A 22419-nucleotide genomic window follows, 5' to 3' on the forward strand; every position below is an offset into this window, starting at 1 on the left:
AGCCAACTTGCAAAAGCAACCCAGATCTGTCCAGATTGCTTTTTTCTAACAGAGTTTAGAATACATGAATGTGGCAATTGCCGTAGCTTCCTTAATTTCAGTTCAAAGTCGTTTTGTCGTACCAACGAGGTCTATTCAAAAAGTATTCTACCAAAATTTATATTGGAACTGTGAAAAAAGTTTGGTCCACAAGGCGAAATGATTATTTGAGGAAGTGAACACAGAGAGAGTTTCAAGAAGCTATTGTTACATACAGATTAGTCGTACTGAACTAATGCTATCACTTAAGACATTGAAAAAGTTTTTATACCATCTGGTTTTTTAAACTAATTCGATTAGTATTGCTCAGTTTATTGTGTTGTAGTTCAAGTCTAAAAAATGCTATTCATTGGACTAAACACTCTTTATCCCAAACGTATTCACCTGTACAAGTGCACTTAAACAATGTTTTCCTTGACCATCGCAATACTCAGTCCAAGTCACATTGTTAACCCGCTGCAATGACTCAACAAGTGGTAAATACGAGTGGCAATGAGTTAATGACTTAGCCCCTGAAAGCAAGAGTTGAGGGATTTGGAAATTAATTTGGGAAAAAGTGGCATTAAAAGTTGAACAGTGTAACTATAACAAAATTTGGTTAAAACTCCGGGTTTGTCTAGTCAAAACAATCTGAAAAATAAAGCAGGTGTAAATAGACGCAGCAATTGGCACTTCACGGATAAAAAAAAATAGTTTTATCTCCGCAAATATTGCCGTATAGCAAATTGGACAGATCACCTGTGTGCCATACCGAACGGGAATATTCCGCTTTGTTTCCGCAAAGAAAAACCGTTGGAACTAGTGTGTACCACCACAAATGACCAGAGTTTGGAAAGACTAGCTTGAATCATTTTAAAAAAAGTGTTGATTTTATAAATAAAAGTCAGCTACTGTTTAAAAAGTCAATGTACTTTTTTTTTCATAACATTTTTTTGCATTTTTATCTGAAGACTTATTGCCTTATTCTTTAATGCTAAAAAAATTGGAAAAGCAGTTTTTCCTGTCAGTAATAAACATTTCAACAGATGATTTGTTTTGCCTTGGAATGCAAAATTTTTTTGGTACCATTTGCTCTGGAAAGACGTGCCACGTACGTCCTGAGCTGCTTGTTGAAAAATCGACAACGACGTGCTGTACACGCTACACGTACAGGTCATTGTTAGAGAAATGAAAAAGACGTTAGTGGGTCACATAACAGAAATAGATAAGTTGTTTGTTTCGATTACCATAATACCTAGAACTTATACCACCTCGCAGTGAGATGCCAACCACTGTTTTGTAAGCGCATTTGTGTATTTTATGCCCAGCGCAAGTAATTAAGCATTGTTGCTTTAATAGTTAATTTTAACACGACAATTAATAACAATTTTGTACTAATAACAATTTAAACATTAACAAAAATTTAATATTTAAAAATCATAATCTTACCTTGGGGCATGTTTTAATTTATTTACCTTGAAAAATCTTTCTTTATTTGTGTTAAAAATCTGTCTTTAGTTTCATATACGTAAAATGCTTATATTTATCTGTATTTCCCACCAGATCTGTTTGAATCTTAAACAAGGATGGAAGGAAGTAGTCCCAGATAAAGTAGATGCTCCATATGCATATTCAGGAGATCAATGGGTTGGATATGATGACAAAAAGAGCATCGGAATTAAGGTGAGAAATTAAGAACAAATACAAATTTCGGAAGAAAAAAGTTCCTTTTTATGACATTAGACAGCTCTTATTACAATGAGAGATAAGTTAAACCTACACTTTACTCATACTCATACTCATATGTGATGGTTATCTTAGCATCAGCCCCGCTAGGGGCTCTAACTAATTCATCTGAATGGAAATAAATAATAAATCGCCGAAGCGCAACTGAAAGGTGAAAGTTGGGGATCAGTATCTTTTACTGTGAGAAAATTAAAATGAAGTAGTGAGATTGAACAAGCAAGTTTAAGAGAGAGAAGAGGTTTTGTGGCAGACTGCCTCACCTCCCTTCGAGGTATTACCCCCGAGCTTCTCAGGTGCACAGTAGCCACATAGCCTTAGAGAAAAGGAGAAATACATAATAAATGCGCAAAATTATTTACAAGTATTTACAGCTATTTACAAAATTTACGGGACAAAACTCCGTCGGATAGGAAAAGGGCGGTTGCCGGGCTATATTTTATGTTGTCTTTGATGAGCTCAAAATCAAAAATTTTAAAGTAATTGCACGTATGACGCAGTGAGTGCATCAAGAGAGTGTATGACAAGAGAGTACATCTGAAGAAACTTGCACGTAGTTCAGCTATGTGCTCATCTATTTTGTTAACCTACACTTTATTGTCCTTAACTACAGTTTAAGTTCGTTTTCATTAAAAGAAGGTGGTACCAAATACCAAATTCGATGTACCAAAACTAAACACAGCAAATGCTGATGCGGGTCAAGACATTTGTTATTATTTACTTTTAAATTTTAATCTTTGGAAATAAGGTTTTCTATGTTATGGAGACAGATTACGTAGAAGAATATTTGTGTGTGTGCTTAGAACGGATATTGAATATTTTCGCGTCGTTGGTTTCAAGTCTGTAATCGGCTTCTCTCTAGAAGCTACAGATTTTATGCAATTTAATAATATATTCTTAAGCAGGATTTTTTAAAATTTAATCGATGAAATATAAATCAAATCAGAGTTGTTCTTATTGGTTGAAATTAAAGAAATAAGACATGCTTTTAACGCATTTTTTGTCATAATCTTTTACTATCACTTTCCTTCCTTTCTTTTCTCGAAATTTTTGTCAGAAATGTAAGTTTTTTACAAAAAAACAAAACAAATAAATGCAATTCAACCAAAAGCGATAATACTTGCCACTCAAAATTATTGCGTTATTCAGAGCTAGTATTAATTCGGAAATCAACCGAACTCCTAGAGTGATATTTACAGGACAGTTTCATTTTTCATAAACATATATTGAGTATAACAATTGTTTCATTAATTATCTAGGGAAATCCTAAGATTTTGGCCCAACGTAATTTATTAATTATTATCGTATCTGCGACTAGCTCAAGAGCTATAAGGAACAGGGACTTGCTGATAGAATGATAAAATGATAACAGTAGAATATAGACAATAAGTTAAATATATATTAGTGATGCCAGTCAGTACTCAACTCCAGTCATCATCCTGTTTTTTTTTCCAGTGTAGAAGTTTTCAACTACTTAAAACACAGACTATTTTTCCGTTGCCTTTTAGGTGACAAACTTCGTTGAAAGGGCAAGTGCCGCAAGTTGGGTACCTCAACAAAAACATTCATATTGAGGCATTATTATTGCATGCCAAAACTTTTACTTGTATCAAACCCTAAATTTTCAAAATATAATTCTCGTATAAGAGGGATTTACAGAAGTTTTACCCACCAGAACACATAAATATGTTAAACTTATCCATGAAATACCATTTTAAATTAAGTTACTATTGCTAAGGGTGTTGGCAAAATGTGATGTAAATCTGCAAGATTTAATCTTAATATCCCACCATATTTTTAAAGTTCGTTTACGGAAAACATTTGTGCTAAGAATTTTCTTCTATGGGGAAAAGGTAAAAACCATATGTTCTTACGACCAGTGTTTGAAGAAAAATGCTATCCCTAAAGTTACAAAAAGCTAATCCTCAAAGTTTTATTTGCTTATTCTTTTACAGAAAATGTCGAAAAAAATGTAATTGTAACTCGTAAATTTTCAAATGAGGGAAAAGTAGAATGCTATTCATATGGTGCTTTATATTCCAGGTTGACTATTTAATCAAAGAAGGACTGGGAGGAGGAATGGTTTGGTCATTGGAGACTGATGATTTCCGAGGAAATTGCTACGGCGAAAAATATCCACTTTTGGCACACATTTACACAAAACTTAATGGCCCTGTTGTCAGACCTACCATTAACCCAAACATTAGGCCAACAGTTGGACCAAAACCTACCGGAAAACCTAAAGGCTTTACTTGTCCAGGTGAAGGTTACTTCAGAGATCCTCATAATTGCTCAGTCTTCCACTATTGCGTACAAGTAAGCAAATGGGAAATGGCTAGGCATACCTACAACTGCGGAGCAGATTCTGCTTTTGATGAAGCTTCAAAAACATGCGTTTTGAGGAAGCATGTTCCAGGCTGTTAATATTGAACCGTTGTTAAATAAAAGTTTTTAAGTTATATTTTCTGTGCTTTAGTTTCTTGTTATTTATTTTACTCACGCAAGTTTATCTTTTAAAATTTTGCTCTTAAACTATCATAAGTGTTCTCTTCTACCTATTTTCATTATGGTTCAACAATTTCTTTACCCTGAATGAAAGCTGTAGTTTCAAGGAAAAGCATGCTCACAAGAATTCGTTGCTTAGCAAACAATGATGAAAATCTGGTATAAAATAAAAGAATCTTACTAAATTTATCTCAGGAACCTATAAAAAGTGGACATTTGATAAACTTCTCCCTAAATAGAGAATTATTTGAGAAAATTTCTCCTAACACAGAGTGCCTTTTATATTATATATGTTTTAAATTGCAAAAATTATTTCAATTCCAAGCTTTATTTTTCTAATAATTATTCACGTATTCATTAAAAATTTCAAATTTAAATATTTTTTTAGCAAATAGTTTGAAAGAAAATAGCAAATGATTTGAAAATAGGCATTTGTTAGTTCTTACCTCTAACTATAATTAGTAACATGATTGCATATAAATGTCTGTATATTCAATGTGCCCCAAAACTCATGGTATTAGAGGGTGATAGTTAAAAAATAGACAAGCGAGAATTACCTTACAATCCATGTTTGAAGTACTAGTCGTAAAGCGCACGAATGCTGTGTCACAAAATGGTGGGAAACAAGAAAGATGGGGAAGTGGAAAAACACCTTGATAAAATGATGAACAACATTTTATTCAGCAAAATGAAATTAAACAACACTAAGTTTCCCATCACAAGAAAAACAATTGCAGCCAACAATAGCAGAGGGTACACACTGTCGAAAGAGTGACCACCACATAGTGGCAAAAACCACAAGGCATCTCTCTTATGGTGACAAAAGCTACGGATATTCGGGCAATAATAAAAAGAAGAATCATCAGAATTTATGGAATCATCGTCGTAGATGAGGCTCTTTATATGACGCTCCCCCTGATCCAGAAAAACTCCCCCTCATCCAAAAAAAAAAGTCCAGACATGACAAATCAGCTGAGTGGACCGGCTAGATGATTGGACAGCCATTTTTTCTCCTTCACGCCGGATACATGATATATAAGGCGTTACACACATGCACACTATAATGGGCTGAGACCCCGTCGTGCTTGCACCACATGAGTCGTGTGTGTGAAGTTAGCTGGAACACGGTTTAGTATTACTGACAACATATGTTACAAAAACAGAATTTATGAATTTCCATTCAGGCGATTCAGCAGTAGGTGTGCCCAATCAGAGAATCGTGCAAGATTTCGGCCCAAACATTTAGCGCGAAGCGACGCTGGAATGAACGTGGACGTGTTGCGTTTGCAGTTGTAGTTGCAGTTGCTCAGACTCGATAGTTGTGGATATTCGAAATACTCTCGCGCGTGAATGTGCATTCGTCAGTGAACAACAAACGTGCACAGAAATTCAGGATCTCAGCTGTCTGTTGGAGAAACCACGTGGTACTACTGGCATCGACATAAAATTAACAATGTGCCTGGCAATCCGATGGCTCAAGACCCTGAAATCTCTGTTCAAGGTAGAGATGCATTCCTTCATCTCGCGGTATTCTTCACACCGCATTAAGGAAAAGTGAACTGCCTGAGACAGTGCCCACGAGCTAGGTTCAGGCTTTTTGCTGATACTGTGTACAATGTAATCCGTTATAAGTGACGGCGTTGTAACACTCCGTCCACGTCTGGTATCCTACATGCAGCTTGAAAAAGAACTTCCTCGGGGTTGTTGGTGCAGTCGTGGAATTTATTAAAAATCGTTAAATTTATTAAAAATTTCTTTGTCAACTAAATTTTGATTTTTATCACAGTCAAATCCGTGGCTAAAAATCTTCTACTATTTATTAAGGAATTTTTTAAATAAAAATTTATTTTCCATAAAATGTTAATAAAGTCTATGAAATCCTGAGTATTAAAATTTTATAATTAAAATTCAACCTACAGCATAAATTGTATACAGCAATACAGCATAATACAGCATAATATTGTTACCTTGCACACATTCAGTTTCGGACCGATACATGGTAACTAACAAATCCGACGCGCTTCTGTACTTCACCAAAAGCGCACCATGAAATGATTCGAATGTCCTCTATTTACGGTTCTATTTTCATATTTTGGAATCTGGCAAACATGTTACAAAAAATAATTTCAATCATTTTCGAAAAATGTCGGTAAGTCGAAGTACATTTGAAATCGCTAATCGCTTTATATCGGGTTGAGTAAAAAGTTTTCCGCCAAAAAAAAAAATCCTGAAAAATGACAAACACATACAAAATCAGCAAAGCTAATGAGAATAGTTATCTCCATTCAAATCAACAATAGTCTGCCAACGTTTTGACAACTTTTCATTCCCTTCTGCGAAGAACTGGGGGGTGCGCGAGTAGAGAAAGCAATCGACTTCATTTATGACCTCGTCATTTGAACGGAAGATTGTGCCATCAAGATGCAGCAGCAGATTTGAAAACAGATAGTAATCCGAAGGCGCCATGTCTGTGCTGTATGGTGGATGTTGCATCAAATCCCACTCTAACGTGTGGAGCGCCATGCCGGTCATTGCACTAACATGTGGCCAAGCGTTATCTTGATGAAAGAGAATCACCTTCCTTCTGAGCTCGTTTTCTCGTTTTTCGCGAATCGCATCGCTAACTTTGATTAGCATATTGCTGTATATTGTACTGTTGATAGCCTACCCGCTTTTAAGGTACTCCTTGTAGATAATTCCACGACAATCCCACCAGATACGGAGAAGGACCTTCTTGTTAGTTAGCGTTCGTCTTGCAACCGAACTTCCTGATTCCCCGGATGCTGACCACCCTCCTCTACTGCTAGTATTGTTGTAGTATACCCATTTTTCATCACAGGTCACAATTCTGTCCAGAACGTCCTCTTTTCTTTGATCTCTGAGCAGAACCAAACAGGCCGCTTTTCTCTTGCTCTTGTCTTCAGCAGTCAATTCGCGAGTCACTCAACGGTTAAACTTAACTGTTAGATTTATGCGTTTGAGAGTATTTGCTATTGTTTTTTGGCAAATGTCAAGCTCTAACGCAATAGTTCGTGTTGAAAAATTTCTGTCTTGAACAATAATTTGCTTTAACTGGTCACAATCAACCTCAATAGGGCGGCCAGAACGTGGTTCATCTTCAATGTTGAAATTCCCAGTATTAAACTTTCGAAACCAAACTTTTACTGTATCCTCATAAGAAACAGTATTGAAACCTAAACTTTTACACATTTTCTTGTGGCATTCAGTTACACTTAGTTTATTTCGGAACTCATAGTACATAATGTGTCTGATCTGTTAACGTGATAGCTCCATTTTAAAAAAAATTTTGGTGCACAAGGTAATAAAGTTTTGACAAACAATTTACACAGTTGTGTAGTTCCAACTTTCTGCTTTAAAATACAAAAGCCCGTTTCAAAAAAAGTTAACCACCACGGCAATGGTTGCTGCTGACACGGAGGTATTTCCCTTTGGCGGAAAACTTTTTACTCAACCTGATATATTACATTTTGTGTTTGATATGGTATTTTCTTGATTTTTTATTTTTTGAATGATATGTATGTACTCAAGTGCTTAATTCTAGACAATGGCGTAAACATACATGCGGAGTTCCTCTAATAAAGTTTTTTATGATATGTTCTTCATTTTTTGTCTGCTACAACCGTTAATTCTTCCAAAAAACAAGAACAAAAAAAATTAACACAAACACTATTTAAGAATGCGTCAGGTGCTTTAATATATTTACTTCATTAGTCGGTCTAAATAATAGCATTTTAAAATGCTTTGGCTCCTTGTTCAAATATTCGGGTCAAGGAAAAATTAAGACGAAATCTTTGTTTTGTATCTGTAAATAAAATATGTATGTTTGTATATGAAATAAAATATGTTTCTTTTCGCGAGTAAACGATTCTATTGAGGCAAGAGTTTATTTCTAAGAATTCCTTCTGAAAACGGAAAAAAAATAAGAGTTGTGTTGAAATTAGTCCACGGTAGAGTATATTTATGATTATACTTAATTGACTTAGCCTTCGCTGAAGGAATTAAATTATATGATTTATTCGAATCTACAAATTTTTAATGCAATAAATTACAAATGCAAGTTTTAGTTACTAATATGTTTCAATATTTCAAGAAAGAATGTAATGATGCATTATATATATACACCATTTTGCCGTAACTTCGTCGAATAGGTTCGAACAAATGAGCAGTCTTCCATCGATTGGGACAAGGACCCAGTAGATGGTGCAGAAATTCGAGTAAGAATATTTTTCTGGATTTCACCGGGAAAATTAGAATTTCCACCGGGAAAATATCGTACAACGACATGTAGCATAGGCTTTCCCGGTACTAGAGCAATACCAATTCCAATGTGTAAAGAACTTCTCCAAATCATTTGTGTGAAAGGAAACGCCTCTAAAAAGGAATATAAATAATTTGATGAACTAAAAATTGGTTACTTAAAATATTTAAAAAAAAGTAACGACTTGATAATAACAGCAATGAAAAACAAATGATCAACTCTTATAAAATATGTGCAATGAAGTGTTACATCAAACATACATTAACCTAAGGCTCCTATACTATCAGAGCTGACCTATCAAGCAAAATTGGAGCAAACAAATTCGCAATTTAATGTTATTTTACTATTCGTTATGCTATTACAGAGATGCCAACTACTGCCGACACGCCAAAATAATTTAAAAAACGGTTAATAACTACAAAGTAAATTTAGCAAATAGTTGACAACATTTGCTTGCTTTTAAAAATGTAAAGCATGTAATAAGTATTACTGATTTAAATTTAGTTTTTCAATGCCTCTAGCCCGCAGGGCTATCTACATTTCCATCTGATTATGAATGTTCAATAAGGGATGGGTGGGGTCAGAGATCTTTTCGTTGAAGAAATAGATGTAAGCAGCTTGAATTGTAAGTTGTGAGTTTTTGTTTGGTGATAATAAGTATTATAAAGTGGTGAATTATGTAAGCCTACGCATTGTTTAGAAATAGTGGTGGATTAAAATCTACTAAATCGAACTTATGAAACCAAGAATTACAATTAATAAACTAACACTTGAAAATATTTATTCGCTGTGCTTATGTTAGCTCTTTGCTCCAACAGTAAATGATAAGTCGTCCTGTCTAATTCAGGGGCTCTACATTCACCGGTTAACGCCCAGCATCATATATTTAGGACAATTCCTTTTTTCAAAGACATTCATTGTGGTGGAAAACTTTTTTGAGCATTTTCATTTATCTGGGTGAATTAAAAGATTCTCAGATACCAGAATGATTTAGTTATTTCTGATTAGATCTAGAATTATAAGGAGCAAGTACTTTTTGATCTATCAAAGACTTTTTGAGTGCTCTAACAGTAGAAAAACCAATTAATTTCGATAATATATTATACCACTTTTTCTGTGAAACCACTTCTTGTATCAGTTCAATATGTAAATTCGGGACAAAACGGGTTAACAGAGATGCCAACTGCTATAATATTTGACTAATTTTTTTTAACTGCAGGGGGCGTGCATGATTTAACACGTTGAGCACCGCGTCCGCCATCAGTGACTGACACTGGACTTTTCATTTAGGCCACGTCAACCAACGGTGGCTGACACTGAAATTACATTTATGCTGCGTTTGCCGCCGTTTTCTGACATTGACCTTTCACATAGGCCGCGAAAGACAGCTGGCTGACAGTGTATAACATGATACAGAACTATAAAATTTACACTCTTTTATGGAATTGCAGAAAATTTATTCAAAATTTACTTAATAAATGTGATTCTTGGTTTATTAAATTCAATTTACTAGGTTTTTATCCACCACTATTTCTAAACAATTCGTAGGCTTATATAATTCACCACTTTTACCAGATATGCAGAGGAGCGGGACCAGCTCAAGCCTTGCTAGAGACAAGACGTGTTTTTCTCTGCTCCGCAATTATGCCGTTTCACCGAACTGCCCGCGGCGGAAAAGTTTTCCCTTCCGGCCGCATGCCAGCATCAGACTTATATGAGACATCTTCGATCGTCAAAAGGTTTTTACCGGCCAGATCTATGAACTACGCACTTTACTCAAAGTTTCTTCTAGAACAAACTACTGATATCGTGGAACTTCGTAAGCTGCGAGATTCCATTGGAGAGATTTCTACCTCAACACCAAGTAGATATTACAACGAACTCTTTAACGCAGCGGTGTCCGCAATTCAAACTGTTGAGTCGAGTCAAAAGAAGCCAACTGCCTCAACTACAATGGAGACAACTATCACTGAGACAGCGGAAATCCCTGTGACCATCCCAGAAAGTAATGTTACTAATGAAATAGAGACTGAGCCCGTTTCCGAGCACAGTGTTCCGAATAATATCACAACTCCTTCCAGTAAAGATTTGAATATGGATATAGACGAAGAGACATCAGCCTCTGAACCTGAGATCCAAAATAGAAACAACAAAGAGCCACCAGCTAAAAAGAGAAAGAAGAGGAAGAAAAAGTCTGCCGCAGCTACAGAAAATGTTGACCCATCCATGACCCAGAAAAGCTGCACTCCTCCGGAATCTCTTTTCATGCCGGAGCCCACCCCTATTACTGCATCAGAACCTACGGAGGATACTACCAACAAAGCCACAGAGCCTTCCACTTCAGTAGAAAAAGCTCAGCCAGTTAAAAATGCTAAAGTCCTCATCCGTGGCCTTCCTGATGATTTTAGTACAGATGAAATATCCCTTGAATTAGGGAAGCGCAACATTGAAATCCTGAAAATAGTCCAGTTTAAGAAGAAAGTGGGTGAAGTCTTTAGGCCCCTCCCCCTGTACCTCATCGTTATGCCAATGCTAGCCAATCACGAGATGATCTACCATATTGAGAGCATCAAGCAGATCCCGATCAGCATAGAGAAATACCACGGCGGCCGGCGGCCGCTGCAGTGTTTTCGATGTCAGAGTTTCGGTCACACCCAACGTTCCTGCTCCTCCAGCCCAAGATGCATGAAATGTGCCGAAGGGCACTATTCATTCCAGTGCAGAAAGAGCCGAGACTCCCCAGCTAAATGCTGCAACTGCATGCAAAACCACACCTCAAATTTCACTGGGTGCGAGGCCCGTCCCAGTCGAAAGAGAAAAACGACCAAGGACACGCCTACTTCTACAGCCCGCAGACTTGTTAGCCTCATCAGTGAACTTAAAGACTTGCTGAAGGACCAAGACGTACTGCATCTTCTCACAACTTTAATCCAGGGGAATTCCCCATACAACTGATGTACTACTGAATCAACTCATGTCTCACCTCATCATGGACTTATTATCTGATCCTAACTTAGAACTTTGAACTGTATATGATCTCTGGACTAAATGCCAAAACAGTATAGATGAATCGGTTAGAAGCGCTTCGCGCTTAACACCGAGATTCCACTCATATCAATCAATCAATCAAAAACCAGATATGCAATTCTGCCAACTTTTGCGCAAATGGCGTAAAATTGTATTTTTAAATTTAAAGTGGTAGTAAATATATACTATTTTTCTTTTATAAGCATAACTTTTAAATAATTTTGATTGCCACAACTTTTAAAAAAATAAAGTAAATATATTTATATACGTGCTGTCATTGTTGTGAAGTTCAGTTTTTTCTATTACAATGCATTCCTCTGCTTAAAATAGAAATTTTAATTCCGTTTTACTACTACTGTGAAAAATCATATTGGAAAGGATTAAAAGTTGGCAGGTATGGATATGTCACTTTTAAAGCCAATAAGTCACAGTTGCCTTAGGGCTCATTACAGATGAAGAAGTGAAGTGCCGCATTCGCGAGCAAGTACTTCGGAAAGTCTTATATTCAAGTCAGCAAATACACAGAGGCTTCATAGCCAACACTCGAATCTATTTTGCCAAGGCCAATTAAATCAGGAGAAGGAGTGCGATGCCCTACATATCATGTCAGATATGTCATGCTAAACCTTTTACAAACTAGCAAAATCTGTGTAATACTTGCAAATTTAGTTAGTAGTTATTTACCATTGTGGCCAGATGGGCAAGACATGTAAAATTTGCGTGGTGTTCAAAATGTTAACGAATGCAAAGTGGAGAATTATATAAGTTTTGAATTATTTAGAAATAGTAGTAGATAAAAACCTAGTAAATTGAATTTATTAAACCAAGAATCATGCATTAATAAGCTACCACTGGAAAATATTTATTCGCTGTCGGGAGCAAGTTGCATACCTGCCAACTCTTCCGGCTTTTCCGAAAGATTTTAATTTTGTATTTAAAGTGGTGCCGAAACTCATGTCATGTCATTAAATTTTTGACTTATAATAATAATTATAAATAAGTTTGACTACGTTTAAATAATTACAACAAATATATAAAAGCATACTAATCTTAACGATGACGAATTTTATCCTAGTCACAATATAAATATAATAAGTAAGGTTGTTTTTCGGTAGTTGTTTTACTGCCACTTGGTAAATTCATTCTCAGAAAGAGTGAGGTATGAAGTTGGCACATCTCTGCATTAATGACAATTTAAACACAGTTGTGCTAAATACATGTAAATTCATTTCTTGATTTCCTTTTCAAAAATAAAAAAGTTTCAAATACTTTACTATGAGGATTTATTTGGTCGAAATAAAATTGTTCTGTACGCCATTATTTAATTTCAATCATTATTCTATGCGCCATTATTTCGTTCGTTCGTTCGTTCGTTCGTTGTAGTGGAACTGGGCGTCTGAGACCTTACGGCCCTTTTCCCATTCATCTTGAAGTTAACTTAGAGACATACATGACAAAATTAAAGTTTGGGGAGCAAATGGAGTTCTTGAGAAAAGAAAAATGGCACTTTGCCATTATTAGGCAATGACAATATTATAAGTTATAAAAATGTACATGAAAAAGGTAAAATTAAAGTACAATGGGAAAATGAACACTAATGAATATTTACAGTTTGGAAATACATACAAGAGGGGGCGAGTTAAAGGATTGTGAGGATGTGTGTATATGTGTAAGTAAATGTGGCTCTGTTAAGTAGAGACCCGGCCGTCAGTGAGTGTTTGTGTTGTTAAATGTTAGTATGATATCAGAAGTGTAGAAGTGTGCAATGGGTCGAATTTTTGCATCATCTTTGAGATTTATGCAGTCGAAAATATCATTAAAATTTGCGGTATTGCAGGTGGCGGCTTTAATAAAGAAGTTTCTATTTAATTTGTTGAAATGATGGTCAAAGCGGTCAATATTAAGATCTCTATGAATGGCATTGTTGCGGATAAACCATCTGGCTCCCGTGAGTTTTCTCAAGATGTTGTTTTGGAGTACGATAAGTTTTTTGAGGTCTTTTTCGGAGTCGTTACACCAGGCAGCTGAGGCGTACGTCATAATAGGACGTATCATCGAGGTATACAGGTGTTTTTTCAGTTTTAAACTAAGGTGTCGGTTATGAAAAAGTGTTTGAAGTTTGTTGGTTGCTGCATATACTTTATTTTTAATGTTATTTACATGGTCAGACCAGGTCAGTTTTTTATTAATGGTTAAGCCTAAATATATAGCTTTATCAACTATGGGTATAGTGTTGTTAAAGAGAACTAGTTGGTATTTATTAGAGTAGGACTTTCTATTCTTTTGTATTATTAAAAGTTGCGATTTACTAGCATTTAGTTTGAACTTCCAATTTAGGCACCAGTCTTCCACATCATATAACTTGTTCTGTAGTTTTTGAAGTGCATTATCTGGTTTGAGAGATTTCTGCAAGATTCCAGTATCGTCAGCGTAAAACGCCGTGATACTGTTGTGGTCGTCGTGAAATATGGGGAAATCGTGGGTATAAATAATGAACAGTATCGGTCCTAGAATGCTCCCCTGGGGAACACCCGCATTTATTTTTCTCTTGGATGAAACAACACTATTTAGTTTAATATTAAAAGTACGGTTTGATAAGTAGTTATGTATTATTTTTACAATGCCATAGGGAAAGTTTAAATTAATTAGTTTGTACACGATACCAGCATGCCAAACTCGATCGAATGCTTTGCTGATGTTAAGCATGAGAAATGCAGTTGTCTGTTTGTTGTGCAGGCCCTTACCAATGAAGTCAATGATTCGAAGGAGTTGTTTGGTGGTATCTAAGTTTTTTCTGAAACCGTACTGCTCATTAGGCAGACAGCCTAGAAAAGGCTTTATTCTGTTATAAAGTATACGTTCTAGAATTTTACCAAAAATACACAGTTGGCTGATTGGTCTAAAGCTCTCGGGTAAGGTTAGGTTTTTGTTTGCTTTGGGAATCAGAATAATGGAAGCATTCTTCCAGTTTGTGGGAAAATAATTTAAGTGCAGACAGGCGTTGTAAATATCTGTTAAGGTGGAGATGTAAGTATTTGGTAAAAGTTTAACCATTTTATTCTTAATATTGTCATCACCTGGTGCCTTCTTTGATTTTAGTTTCTTGATAATATTTTGTACTTCATAATTATTGGTGGGTTCAATAGGGGTGACTTGGGAATTAGAGACTAGGAAGTCCGAGACAGTGGTATTGACAATATTATGTGTGCCGATATCATAGTCATCATTAAGGGAGAATTGTTTAGCCATATGTGTGGCAAAAGCTTCTGCCTTGTCAGTGTTAGTACATGCAAAGCCATTATCTGTCTTAATTGGTTTGCTAATTACTTGGTCAGTTCTGAGGGCCTTTGCCATTTTCCAGATTGAATTGTTTTCAGTTGTTAGATTTTTGATCTTGTCATTCCACTGTAATTTTTTATACTTTCTAGTTTCTTTGCGCCATTATTTACAATAAATCTGTAGTTTAATTTAAGTGTTTTTAAAATCTAAAGTGGTAGTAAGCGAAAAAAAAAATCCTCTTCGTTGTCGAATTTCACTTTTTCCATGCCACAAATGTCGCTTTTTTCACATTTATATTTTACGTATCATTTTTCATGTCGCACAAATGGATTTAAATTAATGAAATCAATTCTCTTTTAAAGAAAATGGAAAAGTAATTAATTTACAAAAGCCTGAATCCAATTTGAAAATTAAATCTTTTTTATTGAATCCTTTCAGAATGATCATTTATAAAGATTTCTTAAATTAAATTCTTACAAAAAATTGATTATTTCAAAATAATGTTTGATCGAACTAACTCATACCGTCCTGCACTGAAAATATGAATTATTTTGATGCAGTTATATGAAATAAATTTAAATATGATGTGAAAATAAACCGAAAAATGTGTCCAATTCTACTGTTTTAGGTCTTTAAATAAACGGATCTTAAAAGTATGTTTGTCTTTTAAATATTTATGTAAGAAGAAAATTTGTTTTATTTTCTATCGAGTTAATTGGATTCACTTTATAAAGAAACATTTATTTTATGTAAATTATCTTATTCTGTGCAGACTGTTTAAAAAAATTAGTTATGGTGTTTGATAATAATAATTTCAGTTATGCAATTATGTTTCGATGAAATACATTACTAAATAATTCGAATGAAGGATGTAGTTAAACCCTTTGGCATCTTGAAGATTGTAGTTGGCGCGAACAGGTACTGATACAGAAACATTCCTAAAGTTAACTTTCTCTGCTTATTAAAATTCATTATACTTGATATTTTTAGTTATTTATTTAATGTTAGACATTTTGATAGCTAACACTCTTCAATTCTAAAAATGAAAAAAATTAAATAAAATAAAAACCTTGGTTAAACTATAAAAAAAAAAATTTCAGTCAAATATTTTTGTGAACATATTTTATTACAGAGATTACTACTGTTTCTGGTTGTAAACTTCAAAGAATTTATGAATTGGCGCTTATGATTTGGTGATGGTGTAATTAAAAAAGTGCCAAACACAATAGTAAAAATTTGTTGGTTTGTTTTAAAACGCGTAATGAAGTCCAGATTGAATTATTGCCTGTTTCCGAAGTTGTATAGACTATATTTTAGCACTAGGTAAGAATTTCTATAATTGATTGAAATTTGAATAATATTTCAAAAAGTTATCAATTTTTGGTGATTATCAATTAGCTTTCATTAATTATAGTTAGTTTTTATTAACTATAGTTAGTTTTTATTAATTTAAAGTGAAACTTTAATTATAATTTAGTTTCTTTATTAATTTATATTATAGTTTAGTTTTTTATCAATTTATTATTTAGTATTAGTTTTTATTAATTTATAGGTGTATTCATTGGAATATATTAAATGAATTGTATTTAGTTGATGACTATTCTTATATGTGTATAAGAAATAAACTTTAAAAATATCATAGAATATTAAAGAGGCTTTATTGTATACAAAATTCACAAATTGTATTCATGCTTATAAATGGCTTACTAATTTCCATAAATAAATGCTGTTAAACATAAATACTCAAAACAAATCTTAGATAATATGACAAAGGTATCTTTCAATAAATAGTTTTTAGACAGATTTCCTAATTTATGTTACATAATTGCAAAATTATAAGTTAAAAATTATCATAAGAATATATAAGTGTGAATATTTATTGACAAATTACATAATTTTCCTTTTTAAGTTAATGAATAATTACATAAAATTTAATATGAAAATACTCAATACGATGAAAAAATTTCACAAGCATTTTGAAGTGTATTTAGGTATTCTGCGCATTTATTTCAAAAAAGTAAAATTTGAAATTTTCAACTGAATTTTCAGTTTTATATTTTGATAGTTTTACACTATTCCACTTTGAATTTGCTAATAATATAAATTTATGTTAAGAAATTAGCTCTTCTAATTTTCTTGTTTAATAACGTTTTTTTTTTAAAAAAAAAAAGATAATTATTGAAAACCCAAATTAATAATCATAATTACTTATATATTGGTGTTAAAATACTTCTGATGAAAATTTTGTTAAATGAGAAACAATTTAGTCTAGTAGTATTAGGTAAATAAGATTCAGAAGTAATCTGTGTTTTATAGTTATGTATGAGTGTTTATGATGGATTGAGCTTTATAATTTTTTTAAGTTTTCAATTTTTACAGATTTGCATAAAGTTGTTATTAAATAGGATTTTTAGGTGAATTCATTTAGGTCATAAAATAACTTGTGCATAACACTTAGGTTACGGGCATACATATGTCTCACAAAAAAGCACCAACAATATTTAATCGATTTTCAAACCTATGTCTTTCAAATCTCCCTGAATATGATTGCATACTGCATCTGACCTCCAAAAATTTATCTAATAGAATTTTATTCAAAACAAAAAATCCATTTTCAAAAATATTTTTATAAAAATTAGTCTAAGAGTTAATGATTTAAAAGTTTTTACTTTTCTGAATAATCAGTAGTAGTAGTATTGAATTACAGTCATTACATAATTAATAGTCATTCATAGAGTATAAAAATTTAAATTTTATAACATTGCATATAAATATTTCTTCTTCACATTTAAGAAATAGTTTGAGAAATATAACTTTGATTAATATTTTAAAGTTTTTAACTTACTAAGAGTATTAAAGCATTAACACCATATTTTCTTGTTAATAAACATCTACTGCGATTTAGCATGTAAGTAGTAACTTGATTTATGCAACTTATAGTGAATGAAGTTTTACTCATCTATCATGGAATAAAAAAATTTGAACTCTCTCACGAACGAAAAAGTGTATCTAGTGAATTTCAAACTCTACAAATAGGTCATAATAAAAAAAATTTTAAAAATAAACTTATATTATGGTTGAATAGTTACAAAAGTTATAAAGTCGTTTTTCCCTTAACATGAGCATCATAGTATATTATGAAATAAAAGTATTGAAATTGTTAATTATTGGAAATATGTCACATTTTTAAAAAAAAAATTATATTAAAAAAAAATTATATTGAAAATAAACTCTGCACACAAAATAAAATTCTTTTATTTGCTTCTTAAATAAATTATATTTCTTTTTTTACTATTGCTATTAAATTTAGTTATGAGTATTTCTTAAACACCTTAGAACAAAAATTACATTAAATATGAAAATATATTTACATAATGAAGGTTATTAGATAGCTGTGATATCTGTATGTTTTTGTTTAAATGCTGGTTATTTTTCTTTTGTTACATCACAAAGATTACCGCAAATACAATTTTTTTCGCAATTTTTTTTCCAAATTCTATGTATTTTTTTATTCAAACTATTCCCAAATATATTTCAAATAACAGAAAAAAACTATCATCGACATTTGATTTAATCTTTATTACGCGAGATATGATAGATGCTTATAGTTGTCATTTTCTTATTTATTCACTGTAGAAGAAAAATCTGATTGGATAAAATTATTTTGACGTCATTGCAAATTGAGGGGTGAAAAAGATAATAAAATCTCCTTCAAAAATAAAGCTACATTTAAAATTCGACTGCGGGATATTTAAGTGATTCTTTTTTCTTTCTATAAGTGGTCTTAGAGCCGCGATGGCTCAGGGCAGTGTTCCCCAACCTTTTATCACTGTGGACCTGTCAACGTTTGATAATTTCACGGCGGACTGCTGGGGGGGGGCTTTGAATGTTTGTATTTTAAATTATTTTGATTGATTAATTTTAATGTAATTGTATTTAAACATGCTTTCAAAATAAAATACAGTTGCACCAAACATAAATATAAAGTGATTTAACATTTTAACTTACTAATATTTTAACTACATTTTAACTGACTTAAATCGATTAGTCAGGATCGAGAGGGAAGTCAAAATTCTTCATTAGTTCCAATGTAAATTTCGCGTCGCACTTTCGTGTTTTATTTATGATATTTGCAGTTATGATGATTGATTTTTCTTTAATTAAAAGTATTTGAAAGAGAAAATAGTTGAAGTTGTTATCTTTCTTTTTTTTACTTTTCAAAACATTAAAAAAATTATGTCACTACCTTTGGGTACCCCTTATTTTAAATAAATAAAATTTTAATGGAACTATTTTCAATTTGGGGTATAAACCCAGGAATTTAAATTCAGTTTCAATGAAATGGGCCAACCGGTATCATTTGATCCACGAACCGGGATTGGAGAGCACTGCCTCAGGGGATAGAGAGTTCGCCTTCAAATGAGGTGAACCGGTGTTCGTTCCCGGCGATGGCTGCTCGATACGAATTCCGCATCAAGCTTGCACCGACCACTTGCACTGGAATCAGTGTCAGACGGATCATGGGTTTGTGTCTCCTTGCAGTCAGGCTAACCGTGGGAGGTTCTCGTAGTCTTCCCCTCTATGCAACGCAAATGCGGATTAGTTCCATCAAAAAGTCCTCCACGAATTCAAATTTCACCTTATACTTGATCCAGGAGTTCTTTTGTCTTCTGGATTGGGTTCAAAATGACAAGGCTACGGAGTTGAACATTAATTGTCGTATACCCAAAAATTGAGTCGGCTGCTCAATGGCGGTAATAAAATATAAAAATAAAATGTAAGTGGTCTTAGCTATCAGCGCTCTCCAGGTTCTTAGGATGATGTCCAGGTTTTTAGGATGATGTCTTGATGGCTGCACGCCAATTTGCGCATCGCTCCTGAACATGACGAATCCTAGTCCTAGATTGATTGATTTTATTGGGTACCTGAGCCGCGAAGCGACCCCTATCATCATAACGAATCCTTTAGACTCAAACTGATGGTGTGTTCGGAGTACCTGTCCGCGAAGCTGACACTCCACTTCTTCATTATGATATAGTTCCTGAAGGCGCCTGTCCGTCTTTATACAAGAAAAACAAGAGAAATTACAGAAGCTCTTTACGATGTAAATGTATAGTCAGTGTCTATCTAATTAAATGTGAGTAGAAGAGCTCCCGAGCAAGATCAGGATCACATGAAGGTTATTTCCTTCCCACTGAGTTCTCAGATAGTAAATCAATAAAAATTTAAGACTGAATAAGTGGGATAAGTAAAGTAAATATGTAGGGGTGGATACACCCGAGTCGGATATCACATGTAGGTCATTTCACCTATCTGGGAGTATCCATAGTAATAATGGGTATTTATTTATTTATAATGCTTTGAGAGGATGCATAAATCTGACCTTTCATACATTTCTTAAAATTATTTCTGAGCGCTGGTGAACAAAGTTTATTTATTTTGCTAAATTATTAAAATATTTATTGATAATGTCTCCGTCTGCTCGATTCCAATTCTTCCAATGAAGCTGTTGTAAAACCAATTAATATTGAAATTAATTCTTATTTCAATTCTGATTCTGAATTACATCATAATAAAAAGTAGAGAACTACTATTCTAATAGATGGCAGGACGATTCAGTCACCGGAATATTCTGGTCCCAGGAAGCTTTTTAAGGACCCGCCTACTAATCAAGACACGCCTACATTTGTCGTAAATGATAAAATTGCTGTAAATAGCGACTTGAGTCAGAAACTGAAACTATGGAGCAAGGAAATAATTTTTCAATTCCCTGCCCCAAAAAGGTCTGAATAACATCAATACTTATTAACGATAACAACTATTGATGGAAGGAAATAAATGCATCCCCTGGCTAGAACATATGCATCTCATGGCTAGACATATCATTCTAGACATTATCTAGACACATATCATTCTAGACATTATCTAAACACATATCATTCTAGACATTATCTAGACACATATCATTCTGGACATAACTCCAACTCTCATTAACAGGCTGAATATATACCAAAGAAAAATCCCACGAAAAGTCGACAAGGCTCAATGGTTTATCCGTAACAAAAAAATTCATTAAAACCTCAAAATTGATCCTATCGATCAAAATATATTTTTAAAATTAAGTTCAAACTTTTTTATTAAGACATCCAAGTGTAGGACCGCAAACTTATACTGAACATTTTTTTTCGAAAATCTGAGAGAGGACATATCAATAGCACCCATAACAGCTTTTTACTGCCGTGATAACTCCGTATCTAAATATCAAAACATGTTAATAACATCACCGGTATATATCACCTGTTCTCTGTTCGCAGGTATTCGTCTCATACAACAACGCCCCCTATAGTTCGTTGCTGTCGCGAATTATAACCTCACCCACAAATAAACTGCTTTATAAATTGTTTGGCTGCCATTTTTATCTTTTTTTACCCTGATTATCGACACCCTGGAATGCATATATGACACGCCAGTCTCGAAAAGGTTAGCAGTTAACATTATATAAAGGAAGATGAAGTGTAATGATAGATGACCAATGTTTTAATATTATAATTATTTTAGGAAGGAGGAGTATTAATAAGAGTATATTTATATGGAGGAAAAAGGAATATTCATGTCTGCTTATCATACAATCGTGTAACATACAATTTGTGTCGTCATGGTGTTAATCGTCAACATTCAAAGTTATGACGTAATAGACAGTAACGCCTACTTTTATCTTCCACGTTTTACTCCCAGTGTGGACCAACTTGCATTCGGTAATTACGATCCTAAATTAAACTGAGATCAACGTGAATAAAATTTAATTTTCGAATAAGTAATGTCCACAAGCTTAAAATCTTATGAAATATAAAAGATTTTGTAAATATACCCTTTTTTAGACATTTCTAACCAAAATGGTACTTAGAAATATCGTAATTTTATTAAAGTTCTGGCAATCAGAGTGTGTTCTACACAATCAAAGCAAATTAATGGGTTTTTCCTCGACTGTTATTCATAAAACCGAATCTCCGATGGGTTTTTTTTTCTTTTTTAAAAAATCATAACTAAAATAAAACTAAAAATTTTATTTTTAATGCTACCAGTATTTTATTTTTTAAATTTTATGATGTTTTCTGAAATTTCACACGTCGTACGAGAAAAAGTTTGTGTGGTAACGTTTAATATTTTAGAGCTTACTGCGCCATTAATTGAGCGCGGAAGGCATGACTACATGATAAAGCTAACTCTAAAAGCTTGTTTAAACGTCCGAAGTTCTCGAATCCGAGAAAGTGGATGATTCGTTGACATTATCCAAGTTCTGAATGTCATTGATTCGTTGAAAGAAAAACTTGCGCATTGCCGTATTCAACATTATGAAATAATACTTACATAAGTTTAAAATTACTACATAAATTCAAATAAAATCATAATAACACAAATAAATCGCAACAGATAAATTTATTTGAGCTAAAATATATGAAAAAAGACAACAAAATGACATAATTTGCTGCCTGCTTGTTGACGTCACAAAACCTCAGACGCTGATTGGTTAAGGGAGAAAAAGCTTGGATGGAAAGTAGAACATGCTC

The 22419-nt window shown here is 33.4% G+C and overlaps 1 protein-coding gene across 3 annotated transcripts in view; it reads left to right on the forward strand.

Annotated features, from left to right (window-relative positions):
• LOC122268288 (chitinase-3-like protein 1) overlaps positions 1-4222 on the forward strand; it is a 74817-nt gene extending 70595 nt beyond the window's left edge. For all 3 annotated transcript variants that reach the window (XM_087160860.1, XM_087160859.1, XM_087160861.1), the window contains exons 8-9: positions 1582-1701; positions 3805-4222. In XM_087160860.1, coding sequence (XP_087016986.1) covers positions 1582-1701; positions 3805-4185 — 501 coding nt within the window. In that variant the 3' untranslated portion in view covers positions 4186-4222. The remainder of the gene's footprint in view (positions 1-1581; positions 1702-3804) is intronic.
• Positions 4223-22419: the final 18197 nt, after the last annotated feature.

The sequence above is a fragment of the Parasteatoda tepidariorum genome, chromosome 4, assembly GCF_982258835.1.
Source record: "Parasteatoda tepidariorum strain Cologne lab strain chromosome 4, Ptep-v5.0, whole genome shotgun sequence".
Lineage (NCBI taxonomy): Eukaryota > Metazoa > Arthropoda > Arachnida > Araneae > Theridiidae > Parasteatoda > Parasteatoda tepidariorum.